The sequence below is a fragment of the Corvus hawaiiensis genome, chromosome 6, assembly GCF_020740725.1.
Source record: "Corvus hawaiiensis isolate bCorHaw1 chromosome 6, bCorHaw1.pri.cur, whole genome shotgun sequence".
Classification (NCBI taxonomy): Eukaryota; Metazoa; Chordata; class Aves; order Passeriformes; family Corvidae; genus Corvus; species Corvus hawaiiensis.
Genome location: NC_063218.1, coordinates 40,686,291 through 40,699,806, shown reverse-complemented (window position 1 = coordinate 40,699,806; position 13,516 = coordinate 40,686,291). Strand labels below are relative to the sequence as shown.

The following is a 13,516-nucleotide window of genomic DNA, read 5'->3' as shown; positions in this document are numbered from 1 at the left end:
AGCACCTTCAGGGAAGGGCCATCAAGATAATCAGAGGAATGGAGCGACTTCCGTATGAGGACAGGCTGAGAGAGCTGGGATTGTTCCGCCTGGAGAAGGGAAGGCTCTAGAGAGACTTTCTAGCAGCCTTCCAGTACCTGCAGGGGGCCTAGAAGAAGGATGTGGAGGGATTGTTAATCTAGGAGTCTAGTGATAGCACAAGGAATAACAGTATTAAACCGAAAGAGATTTGGATTAGATTTTAGGAAGAAATTCTTTACTGTGAGGGTGGTGAGACACTGGAACAGATTACCCAGAGGAACTGTGGATGCCCCATCCTTGGAAGCGTTCAAGACCTGTCTGGATGGGGCTTTGAGCAGCCTGGTCTAGTCAAAGGAACTAGGTGATCTTTAAGATCCTTTCCAAACGAAACTATGATTGTATGAAATCTAGAAATGCCTTTTCAAGTGTTTGTCCAATGTGAAGCAAGGCCTGTTGCAGCTAGGGTAGGAGTCAAAAATACTTCTTGTAGCACACAAGAGAGGTTGAGAATTAACAGCAGTTCAGTAGAAAAGAAATATGGATTATATCTACACATTGGCCATTTCAGATGGATGAAGAATTTAGCATCTACCACTGGGTAAATGATCATTTATCCATGCATTTCCTTGTGAGTTTATATACATACATACATGCATGTATCTGTTTTGTCGCAACATAAGCAAAGAAAGCTTTTAGCATCCTGTCATTTCAGCCTATCTAGGCTTGGCCAAATTTTATTTTCTTCATTTGCAGTAGTTTGTGTCGCATCATGGAGAAGATAGTCCTGGTTCGAGAAAGCTTACCTCTTAATATAATTGAAAACAGAAGATGGAATAAATGGGTAGCATATAGTAAGAGTAATTCCATCTGCAGATTCCTCCATGGGTATACAGGACATGTTCCTGTGTAAATATATCTAGAAAGGAGAAATTCTTTTGAATTTTGTTGGGAGGAGAACAGAATAGGTTCTCTAAACTAAAACTGATCTTGCATTACATACAAACACACATACAAATATCCTGGGAAAATAATGGAAAGAGAGAAAAGTATTTAATGGAATTTTAGGATGGTAATTCTGAGGCTATTATTTAACTCTTGAGTGTAATAACAAGTGAAGGTGACAACAATAAATAAGAAAGCATTAGTTATGAAAGTATTGGAACTTGCCACTTAGAAGAGGGAGTCTGGATCTCTTGAACTAAAATGGACTGCTAAAAGGATTTGAAAGCAGCTTTCTGCTCTAAGACCAGAAAGTGAATTGGGTACAGCATGAAGATTTAATGGCCAGTTAAAGCTGTGTCTGCTGGAATAGTTTGGAGTTTTCCTTTCCAGCACCATAGAAGACTCAACAAATGAGTTGATTTCCCCTCACTATAGCACTGAATAGGAGAAGACTTTATTGAAGCTTCAAAATGTGCTAGAGCCTTCATCATACTATATTTTATATTGTGATGAATGTCGTATATCTAAACGGTTTTGTATTTTCAAGAGGTATATATAATTTGCTTCATCCTTTAAAAGAAAGTGTTTCAGAGGTGATTAGCATCCTTAAGTAAATCGAGAGTATAAAATTCTGCTCTGAATTCAAATTTACCCCGCTCCCACAAGTGACTTTCAGCTGACATTAGTAACAACTAACTGAAAAATTAAGAGAAGTGTCTTTCTGACCCATTTATTTTAAAACAGTTTGCACACTGACAAGTATTCTTCAACTCTAATATATCTAGTAGCATCAGTATGTAGAGCCAAGAAACAGTACCACACAGTCCATGGTTTGATTTGAGGTGTTATTTTCGTGCTTTTGGTGCAGATCAGAATGGGTGTATCACTAACAGAAGTAAAAGTGGTCTGTTTTAGCAACTGCTGTTGTTTCCACTGTTGAGAGAGGAGCATGAGGAAATGGGCATATCTAAATTCAAGTGATTGGCAGGAGGCTAGAAAGAAGCTTTCTGCAGTTCACTTGCTTTTTTATATGCAGTTAGGTATATGTTGGCAGTCTAAAGATAGAATAGGCAGAGGAAAGACGATCAAAGTACTCCAATAAACCACATTCAAGCCTTCTTTCTCCTGGAACTGAAGAGGTACAGAGAAGTGCTGAATCTGACATATTTTTTTCCTTTTTTTTTTACACTCCTGTTGTTCACAGTCTTCACAAGCTAAAAGTAGTCAGCAAGTTAGAAACATCAAATCATAAAACAGGCATCCATGAGGTTCATTAAAGTACCTCATATGCATCCTCTTAAATTGAAGAAACAGTCCATTACTGGGAATCTGGTTTTGATAAGTCCATATCCTAAATACAAGGGAAATAACCGCAGTTAATGGAGAAGACTTGACAAAATAAGATCTAGAAAGCACATATTTGCTGGTAATACTTTTTATCTTTTGATTCCTTAGCAGTAGAAGATAGGAAGTTGTTTATTGGAATGATATCCAAGAAGTGCAATGAAAATGATATTCGAGTGATGTTCTCCCCCTTTGGGCAGATTGAAGAATGCAGGATATTACGGGGCCCGGATGGCTTGAGCCGAGGTAAGCAAAGCAAGAAGCTTTTTTGGCAGTTTGAGGATGCTGGAGGCTGCCTTTTGCAACTCAACCTGGCATTTGAGCTTTTTCAGTGGTTCCCACCTACACCCCCTCTCTGCCCAGTAAGCATTTTCATTCCTGTATTCACCCCAATAGTTGTGGAGGTAGTGAACAACTTGATTCTTTTTTGTTCTTTCCCCAGGTTGTGCATTTGTGACTTTTACAACAAGAGCCATGGCACAAACAGCAATCAAAGCAATGCACCAAGCACAAACCATGGAGGTAAAACAAGTTAGTGGGTGTCAGGAGCAGATGTAATTTGTCAGACAATCACTATGGAGTTTAAAGGACTAGAGAGCAGAGAGCAGGATAAGTGCAGTTGTGTGTTTCTTCACAAATACTGCTCCTGGACCTTTGTGTTTATTCTGCTCTATTTTTAGTGTTTGAGATAGAAACTTCATCTGCAGAGAAAATACCAAAATACAAAATAGAATTAAAAGCAAACAAGATTTTGAGCCTTTGATAAAATGTGCTATTTGAATATTTGTGTGTCTGCATGTATGCATAGAGGAGGAGGGAAATGCTTCCAATGACTGGGTCTTAATGCAGTATTTTTGTGACTGCTGGGGATAGCAAGTATGTAATTGTTTGAATTGCTGTTTGCAGGGTTGCTCTTCTCCCATTGTTGTAAAATTTGCAGACACGCAGAAGGACAAAGAGCAGAAACGAATTGCTCAGCAACTTCAGCAACAAATGCAACAGATCAGTGCTGCCTCAATATGGGGAAACCTGGCTGGTCTCAACACACTTGGACCCCAGTACTTAGCAGTGAGTTTCTGATTTGATCTGTTTTCATCTCTTCAGGGTTTGCAGTGTCTGACTGTCTTGCAATGTTTAATATATTCATTTTTAGAAGGCTCCTGGTAGATAGGAGCTGGGTTCTTAATCCCCATTTTGTGGATGAGAAGGCTGAAACTGTGTTATGTGCTCTCATCTAGCTGGGATACATTTAAGGGAGGATTTCAACCCCAGTCACAGTAGCCCTAATTACTGAAACCTTGGGGTTTTCTCCTGTGTTCTGTAGAATGTGCTTTTTCTTTTTTATACTACTGCCTCAATGTTTACTATATAAATGCCCTTTTCATGTCTATCTGATGGCATAGTTCTTGTATTCCTTTATCATTTTGTTTCCGTCATCCTCTTCCAGTGTAACCTGGAACAGTACTTGGTACTGTCCAAATAGAAAAGATCAGATTGGAAACAGAGTAAATAAACCCCAACAACAAAAACCAAACCAAATAAAGACAAACCCTACAGAAAATAGAGAGAAACTACTCTCTTTAGCAAAAATGATGTAACAGAAAGTAGACTGTAGTTTCATTTTGGTTGATTTTGCTGGGTCCCTAAAGGATGAACTTTTCAAAAACTGATGTGCTCTGACTTATGTGGGTTGCCAGAGTAGCTCTGAGAACTGTATTTATGCAAACTAAAGTCTGAGGAACAGAAAAGGAAAATTTCAACTCATTCTTGGTATGGTGTATAGTTGAAATGGGGCAATTCTCTTACTACTTTTTTAGTTTGGGTAGATTGGAATTTTTTTATAACACCAACTAGTTAATGGAGAAAGGAACTGGAAATCTCTAAATAGCTTCTGAGCTGAGGCTTGAAATGTCTCTCACATCTACTGTGCATAAGGAAAGTAGAGGAGGTTCTCTCTCATGGTGGCTCTTTGGTTTTGATATGGCATTGCCATTTATCCCATGCTGGCAGTGTCAGCTGTAAAGTCTGTTTTGAGGTAGCATATCCTTAGGGGTGGCAATCCTGCCTTAGGTGCTTTGAATAGAAATTCTCTCTCACTACTTATTCTGCTGGTTTTGTCTTGGTGTATTGGCTATAATTTTCCCTCAGCATTGATGCTGTTGAGTGAGGAAAGCATTGTGCTGTTGCTTTGGCTGCAATGTGATGCATGGGCTACGTGGAGCTTCACCGTGGTGGTGCTCTGGCTGTATTGTTCAGAGAATTCTCTTTACGCTTTGCTATGGTGTGGTGCATGGGCTGCAGGAATTCATTTGTGACGGCGCTCTGGCTGTGGTGTGATGCAGTTTCTCCCAGAAGCAGAGCCAGCCCTCACTCTCACTCTTGTTTTGTTTTTTGGTGTAATGTCTAGCTTTATTTGCAGCTCCTTCAGCAGACAGCAGCTGCTTCATCTGGGAACCTGAACACACTGAGCAGCCTCCACCCCATGGGAGGTGAGTTTTTTTCCACCAGAAGACAAATTCAGTGCCAAACAAAAGAGAACAAGGGTAGAGAAAGTAGCCAAAAGGCTGTAGGCATTTTAATCTCATTTGAAATAAGTAGTCCTGAGTTTACCAACTCCTTTGAAATGACAGGAATTCTCTGCTACAAGTGTGGATGTTCCTTCTTAATCTTAGTTAACTCTTGTCCCCAAGGTAAGTGGTGGTATCTACCCAACCTCTGGCATTTAAAATTATCTTCCCTTATGGATAGCAAAAAGAATGCTCTCTGTATTTGTTTTCATGCAAACAGGTGCATACATGATGAACTGTGTTTTGAAATAGGCACTAATGCACATGTATTCAGTGGTACTAGATTCTTAGTTTTCCCATTTTCAATGTATTTAAGGACAAAGCATGGAAGTTGGAAATACACTGTTGTTAGAAACGTGAGCTAGTCCTTCATTCAGATTCTTCTATTCATTCATTTGAATTACAGTTAATTATGCCATTGCTGTTAGGGAAATATCAGCTTCACAGATATGAGCCCAATTCCTTGCTGTGGACTGCTAGTCAGAATATTCACTGAGTATAGCAGTCCTGGATTGGTTGTCCCTTTTGTCTTCACACAGTTGGGAATAATAAAACACGTTAGCAACTCCATTCACCACATTACCTAAACTCTTCTGCTGGCAGAAAAACCTATAGTTTTGATTTTAATACTGAACACTTTTAACTTTTCAAATTGCCTCCTGGAGTTTTATGGTGATTGCCAATATCACACGCCCTGTCTGTGGAGAAGTTCATCCAAAAGTGTCTTTGTAGATTGACTTGTGTTGGCTGGTGCACCCATCAGTAACAATTACAAGCTTTTGCGAAGTGTTATATTTTCCCTTGTAAGAATTTTGATTTATACTGGAAGTTGATTCTAAATTCAGCTTCCTACTTTGATTTCTTTCATGTTATACCTACCTCTTCAGAGCTCTTAGATCTAAGACTCTTGCAAAAAGCAATTTTTTTAAAAGTCTGTTTCACTAATATCCTGTGTGGTGATGATCTATTTTGTTATGCACATGATGCTGCCTTTTTTCCCCTCCTGTGTCTGCTTAAAAACAAGATGTAATAAAGGAGAAAGTACAACAGTAAGGACTGGAGCAGAGGGAAGGGGGTAACTAGCTGAGACTGAGAAGTTTCCAGGGTAATTCTGTCTTCACTATTAAAAAAAAAAAAAAATTAAAAATTGAGAAACCAGACGTATAAATAGCATGTTGCATGGTTTTTCCAAATCTGTGATTCTCTACAAAAAATTTGTAGTTTTAAGGTCTTGATAATATCTCAGCTGATCTCCTTTCTTGAAATTCATAGAAAGAAAAATTAAGTAGGTAATTAGATCCCAAACTATGTCAGACTTTGTAAACAAAATTTAATCTTGAAGCTGTTTAAAAGCAGATGGGAAAACAGTGTGATGACAAGAGGACAGGTGCTGTGTGCACATGACAAACTGCTTCAGTAAGGAACAAGCTGCTCTGTTCTTCATTAGCTCCAACACTTGCACTTTTAACCCTCTGTAGCACAATAAAAGGAAAATAGAAAACTTTTTGATTTTAACTTCCTGCTTTTATGTTACAATGGAATCTTGTGTATCTAAATAAAGGCAGAATCCACTTGTTTTGGGAACTAAATTTGCCTAGGGAAACAGACCCTGCCACAAAGAGAAAACAATTTAAAAAGTTAAAAAACCCAAACAAACTATCCTAAGGGTATTATAATTATTTTAGAAAATAATTAGTTTATACTGCATTGTCACATTCTTATGTTGTCTGTTTACATGCTTAAATTACAAAACTGATGTTTTAATTATTTGAGTTGTGTGCTTTGCTCCCAAGGTCTTACCAAGTATCCAAAAGATGAGATACCACCTCTGCTTAGGATGTTCTGATGTTGTTAAATTAAGGGTGATTAATTTAGTTTTGTTTTTAATTATGTTGGGAATAAATATTAGAGGTTGTCTGAAGTCAGATGAAGAGAGGAGGAATTGTTAAAGTAATCAAAGGTAGAGACAAAAAAAATGGAAGGTAAGGGAAGAGTGAGGGGAGGCAGAATTGGAAGAATGGGGCTAGTCTACCCAAGGATGGCTAAAATACAGAATTAAGGAGGAGATCCATTTTAGTGATAATTCTGTGGCAGGAAAAGAGGACAAAGTACAGTCAGTACTGACCAAATGGTTTCATTCAAAAAGGATGGTTCAAGATGAAGGTGAATCAGATGAATAAATTGACCAGTAAAATTCATAAGCACAGGGGTCCCTTCCTCCCCCTGCAGTATTCCGTGCTCCCTATGCACAGCATGCCTGAGGCTTCCTGTTTTCCTTGCCAGTGTGTTTGACCAGCCTACACATACATTGGCTGATCTGTGGTCAGGACTTGCCACTTAACAATTGTCTCACAATTGACTGCTGCTTCTTGGCTGCCAGGGGGAGCAAACAAAACATGCTGGTGCTCAGCTGATGGTGGGTTAAAACCATTACTTTGTGGCCACTGTGGTGTGAGGCCTTCGTGAAAGAATTTGCAGTTACTGCTGTCCCCATACAAAGAGCGTGGAGGGACAATGAGAGTGCATGAGCTCTCAGACCCTGACTTCACTCTTATGCTTTTGTTGACTGGAGAGAACACTGCTTGAAAATTTCTGTACTTTGGCGTCTCCATCTGAGGTAATGACTACCTGGCCTCTTCCCAAATCACATCTATCTGGCCAAACAAAACCTTTTTAATTATAGCATGGAATTGCAATGTAGAAAAGAGCAGTAACTAGCATTAAGCCTGTTGCTTTTAAGCTCCTTCCTGTTCCTCCCTTGTGATGAGGTTGCTGGATCTGTTACCCTTGCGTGATGGTGGCTCTTACAGGAGAAACTCCACATTCTTGCCTGTGTTGCAGGACTGAATGCGATGCAGTTACAGAACCTGGCCGCGCTGGCAGCTGCAGCCAGTGCAGCTCAGAACACACCGAGTGGCACCGCTGCACTCACCTCCTCCAGCAGCCCCCTGAGTGTGCTCACCAGCTCAGGTAAGAGACTGCCCGTGCTGTAGCCTGACATGCATTGCCTTGGAAGTGCTTTCAGGACAGATGTCACCTGTTTTGTCTATCCCTTTTTGTCACTTTCATGTTGATCTTTAATAGATAAACAGTTTACTAGTAGATTCACTGGCCTCTGTTCAGGGTAGATATCTTTGCCACCAGCAAAGGCTTTTTTACCTGCTGTGTCTCTTCCTCCAAATGGTCAGATTAATTTAGAGTAAAAAGAATTTTTGAGGTCATCATGAAGCAGAAAGGTAGGTGACCTCCTTCCAGTCATGTTATTGCAATTCCATCACATATTTGGTTTATCTGTGATTTTAGGCAGGCACTGTGGTAAATACATCCTGTTCCTCTCAATATGGAAAGAGAAAATGCCTTTAGCATGAGGTAATGCATTCTGTGCACTAGAACAATACAGTTTCTATTCCATTAATGAAGATAAGAATATTATAACTTCCTCATAAAAGTAGTATAAACAGACACCTAGCACTTTTACTGGAAAGTAGTTGTCTAGAACTTAATGTATGAGTTGCACATAAAAATCAGTATCTTCCTTTTGTGTGGCTTTTATGTGTTTTGTTTGTTTTGGGTTGGGTTTTTTTAACTTTAGAATATGTATATTAACCAGAGATACTAGAATGTCCAAGTAGTGTTTTTTTGCTGCCTTATTGTTAAAAGTGATCATTAAATGCCACAAGCAAAAAACTAAAATAAATTCAATTGTGCTTATGGCAGACCTGCTAAGTTTTTGTCACAAACAAGGATCAGTATTCTACTCAGTTATTTCTATCCTATTTCGAGTTTTTACTAAATCCTGGCATGAGAAGGGAGACCCTCTATTTTCAGGGTGTCAGTTTTCCAGCATCTCTGGCTTCTATCCTACAGAGTTGACATCCTCACCTGTGATTGTGAGAGACCAAAGAGGGCTGGAGGGGAGGGGGTTTTAAATTTCCACATGTAGATTTTGAATTGCGTAGGAGGACCAAGGAGCCGGCTAAGAGATTATAAAGAGATTACAAGGAAAAGCTGTTTAGAAAACCTTATGTCACATGATTGGGAATTAAACCATGGGTGCTTTGCACAGTTTTCTACTTAAAGAAATTCCCAAGGAAGCGTTTAGTTCAAAGAGTGTTCTGTTGCTGGACATTATTTACATAAGAACTTTGTGGTCTGCAATCCTTAAAAGATTGAAATTTTAAAATTTATCTTGACCCCCAGCTATGTATCCTATTCTATAATTAAAAAACAAACAAAACCAAAAAACAGTGAAAAGTTCAGACTACACAAGAGCTGCATTTATAACCCACTAATGCTTCTTCATCATAAAGGAAGCACAAAGGTGAATATATCTGAGAGTTTCTCCTTTATTTCCTCATGCTTTGTCAGGTTACAATTTGCTGTGCTGGCATTTAGAACTAAGATTTCCTTATTGGCTGTCATGTCTAATGACTGCAGCAAGTTTGTTCTCTGTTTTGTTGAGGTGGAGAAAGGGGCTGGCAGGTTGTGAAGTTCAAATGTCAGATGTGCTAGAAAAAGCAGAAACAGTCCCTTATCAGAAGCATGCAGTGAAAGGACAAGGGCAATGGGCACAAGTTGCAGCCGAGAAAATTCTGATTAGATAGAAGAATAAAATTAATGGCAAGAGTGATCAAGCTCAGGAACAAGATGCCAGAGGGGCTGTGGAATCTCCATCATTTCAGAGACTGAGAATGCAATCAGAAAGGACCCTTTCAAATTCAGAGGTTAGACCAGCTCTGAGCAGACTGCTAGACAGGGTGATCCACAGAGGTCCCTTTCAAATGAAGTTATGCTACTATTGAGCAGTTCTTTGGAATTGTTTTCCCCTCTGTGAATTTTGGCTGTTCCTCAGAACTACACAGGTTCCTTTTTCCTTGGCGAGAGACATATTTGAGGAGTCTGTTCCATTTTTTATCATGCTGGTGGAGGGGCTAGGGGGTGGGGAGCAGCCCATTTTCCAGTACTTTCTGTGCTGAATCCAAATAACCTTCTGATGGTCAGTAATATCAATAAATGATTGTGTGTTAACAATTCAGTTATCATGAAGGATCATTTGTATTAATATCCTATACAGATGTATCAGTTCACTCTTCACAGGCTTGTAACATGAAGCAGGCACTACTGTATTGCTCTTTAAACCTAATTTCAAGTATAATTTTAAAGAGTAAAGATTAGCTTTGTTCAACAGAAATAAAAAGTTTTGGAGGGCTTGTGGTCTATAAGTAGTCACTGACATCAAACTCTGAAATGGTTCTAGTGCTTTTCCTTAGAGGTATAAATATGCTTCACCTTTTAAAACTGTACTCAAATTGGGATGAGGGGAAGCCTCAATGTATACAGACACATTCAATCCCATGATAATTGCCTGTAATTATGCAGCTTTTAAACTCTTGAGTCTTTAAGCAAACTTGAAAATCTATTTGGATTAATATTCATATGTGCATTCACTCTGTATGTATTCACATAGAAGGCTGTTGGACTCCACACAGAAAACATCTATCCCTCCTGAAGCACACCTAGACCTTGAAGAAACTCAGTATATAGCAGTTCAGTACCATGTGTTAGAAAGTGCTTGCCTTGTCTGAGGGACATATGGCAACATCTACTGTGATAACCTCTTAAACCTAACTGCAGATGAGATGACTAACTCCTTGACTTCTCTCCATCTGTCATCCAAATGTTCACCTGATGCTTATTTGGACATCTCTCCTCAAACTGCATAATTGGTGGAAAAATCCAGACAGTCCTTCTCCATAGTTGCCTTCTTGATCTTCCTTCATCTGCACTGATATTTGTGTCTGGGGAACTTGGAAGTCTACACGGTGCAGTTCATGGACTATGCATAGGTTACAGGTCAAAATGGTTCAACTCAGAGGGGTTACATATTGTGATTGTGCTGTCTTCCTACCCATTTCAGTCAATTTCCTTTAGATAGTTCCAAGCACAACTGTGTTTTTTGATGTAGAATGGGTTGAAGTAAAACCTTCAAGCTTGCTGAAGATCAGCTGCTCTTGGAACTGAACAGTCTGCTGCTGTTAGGTAGTTATTGTTGCAGAGACCATGGCCATAGACAAACTCACTTAAACTGCTAGCTCGTAAAAGGGATGTTCAAGAAAATATTATAGAAGTATCTCAGGATAGGAGTGTCTTGTCTGCCATCTTTTTGACTCAAGCACCAATAAGATTGTCTGCTCCAGAACAGAATAGAATGGTTGCAAACACTGAGGTATGTTTCCATTTTCACTCCTTCTAAGGACAACCTCAAAGGTCCAGCAAAGCTTAGATGATTTTCTTGGCCTTGGTGTGTCTCTGACAAAATTGTTTTCAGAGATAGCATAGTATTTCTGGTTTTACTGGAACTAATTCCGGCACAGTTCAGTCAGATTCATTGCCTGAATTTAACTTCTCTTCAGGTCATTGCTTGGATGCTACTTGTCTGCGTTAGGACAGGCTTACTGTTCCCTCAGTTTACCTACCTCCACAAGTTGTTACTTGATGTCCTTGTCCAAGTTTCATTATCTTTCTAATCATGTATCTTTCTACAAAGCTCTTCTTTATTACATATTCAAATTTTCTGAAAACTTTAAATATTTTCAACTGCTTCTGTTAGAGTTAGCCTTTTTGACTAAATATAACTCAGTAGATAGGTCTAAGAAACTTAACTTCAGAAGCAAGAAAAAAAAAACAACAACCCACCAAAAGTTGCACAGAAACAATGCTAGGAATGGAGTAAAGAACATGTATAAAACAATATTGGTTTTCCATCCCCATTGCTTTGTTCTCTTTTCTGATCTAAAATATAATACAAGAAAAACTGTAGAACAGAAATGATGACTAGAACTGTGGCACTCCTCCCCTGTTAGCAACAGCCTGAAAAATAGAAGACTGACATGGGAGAAGGATATGATCGCAGCCTAGAAATGCATTAGTGTTGTGATGAAGATGAATAGGGAAAAACCAGTCATTAGGTATTTCAAGAAAATAATTGCATGATTTCAGGTCAAGTTGTCACCTGATAATTTAAAAATAAAAAAGATTTTTCTTAGCATAGTGCATGATCAAATTGCAGAAGTTGTGCCTTAGAACATAGTAGAGTCCAACAATTCGGTGTTCAAATTGCGCTGAAATTAATGAATGAAAATCATAACTTTATTACAAAGACACTGCCTTTGGCTGAAAAAATCCTAGATTCACAGATGGCTGTGTTGGTATACAGACCATGCATAGGAAGCAGTCCTTTGTAATTGCCCTGTATTTCTGCTTTACTGTTGCTTAACTGCCTTTTGTCATCATCAGAAATGGGATGCTGTCTTCAATTCCTGCATACATAGGATCAAGAAAATACAGACAAGTCTTCCATTTTCTTGGCATTTTCAGTACTAAAGCATTTCTTGTTTTGCCTAAAGCAATTTCTGATAAAGGCAGCTAAACTAAAATAACTGTGTGATCAGCTTTTTATAGTGGTTTAACTGAATTTATTTAAAATCACAACCTTTTAAAATAGGGAAGGTATCCATTTTCTCTCTCACTTCGTTCTCTAGCCTTTTTTTTCTTAGCTGCTACTATTTTATTTGGGATAGGTTTGGGAGGGTTTTTAAATGGTGTTCTCATCTGTCAAATATAGTGTCTTTTTGAATTATAAAGATCAGCAATGAAATGTTGCAGAAGCAAGTGATATTTTAAAATCAAGGTAACTCTATGATTTCTGAACTCTGGCTTTTATTCAGCCAGCTGTGTTATGTTTTCTACCAACTTGAGGGTTATACTGTAACTTGTTCTCTGTCTTTTCCCAACATTTAATATGCTACTGATAATAAGACATGAAGTGTCTCCTTTTCCTCAGAGTATCTTGAAATATAGTTTGGGACATCGTCTTTCAATTTTTGATTTATTAGGAGAGTTTGTCTAAACATGTACTAGAGGAGGTGTATCATTTCTTCTGTTAGTACAAAAGGTGGTATGAAGTGCAGCTCTCTGGTTCTCATGTTGCTTTTGTTAGGTAGAGCTTTCACTGGGGCTTGTTAGGCTGTATTCCATTTATATAGTTCCAGTATCCCACCCCAGCTGAGACTTTGTGCCACATATATGAAGTGGTAAATATGTAGTGTGTGTGAAACTGCTTGAAAGATGCTAACAATTCCTTTAAAGTTTTAATGGATGTATGCAGCATAATCGCTAATCACAGAAACATGAGGAAAACTGAAAATGCCTCAAAGTCAGTTCTTCTCTTACCCCCTTGGTCAAACCAATAAATTCCTCTTGAAAGGAGACTACAAGATGCTTCTACAGCATCAGTGTTCAGTATCTTTTAATTTTTAGCAGCCATAAATATTTTCTAGTGCATCTTGTGCAGTAAATTTCAACTTCGTGGTTAATAGCAATACACATAGCTTTTCTCTTTCACTAGTGCACAAACCTGTTAGAAAAACCACTGCTATATAATCATAAAAATACTAAGCATTTCTTATTTTATGATGTCCAAAAATCTTTGTAGATGACCTCAATTTGAACTTCTGTTTCTTGTGATATACCAACTTGGAAAACTTTTTTTTCTCATGATTTTGATGTTGACTTCTGTAGAACTAACTGTAGAAATTGGTAGGCCATGTAAGCTGTTACTCTGCTAGATACTGTATCTGCAG

General features: G+C 38.6%; 1 protein-coding gene across 16 annotated transcripts in view; it reads left to right on the top strand.

Annotated features, from left to right (window-relative positions):
• Window positions 1-13,516, top strand: part of CELF1 (CUGBP Elav-like family member 1) — a 64,325-nt gene that overhangs the window by 36,351 nt on the left and 14,458 nt on the right. For 10 of the 16 annotated variants that reach the window (XM_048308255.1, XM_048308264.1, XM_048308256.1 and 7 more), the window contains 5 exons: window positions 2,419-2,553; window positions 2,750-2,829; window positions 3,214-3,375; window positions 4,715-4,796; window positions 7,716-7,844. In XM_048308255.1, coding sequence (XP_048164212.1) covers window positions 2,419-2,553; window positions 2,750-2,829; window positions 3,214-3,375; window positions 4,715-4,796; window positions 7,716-7,844 — 588 coding nt within the window. The remainder of the gene's footprint in view (window positions 1-2,418; window positions 2,554-2,749; window positions 2,830-3,213; window positions 3,376-4,714; window positions 4,797-7,715; window positions 7,845-13,516) is intronic. The other 6 variants (XM_048308263.1, XM_048308262.1, XM_048308259.1 and 3 more) reach the window with 3 other exon arrangements.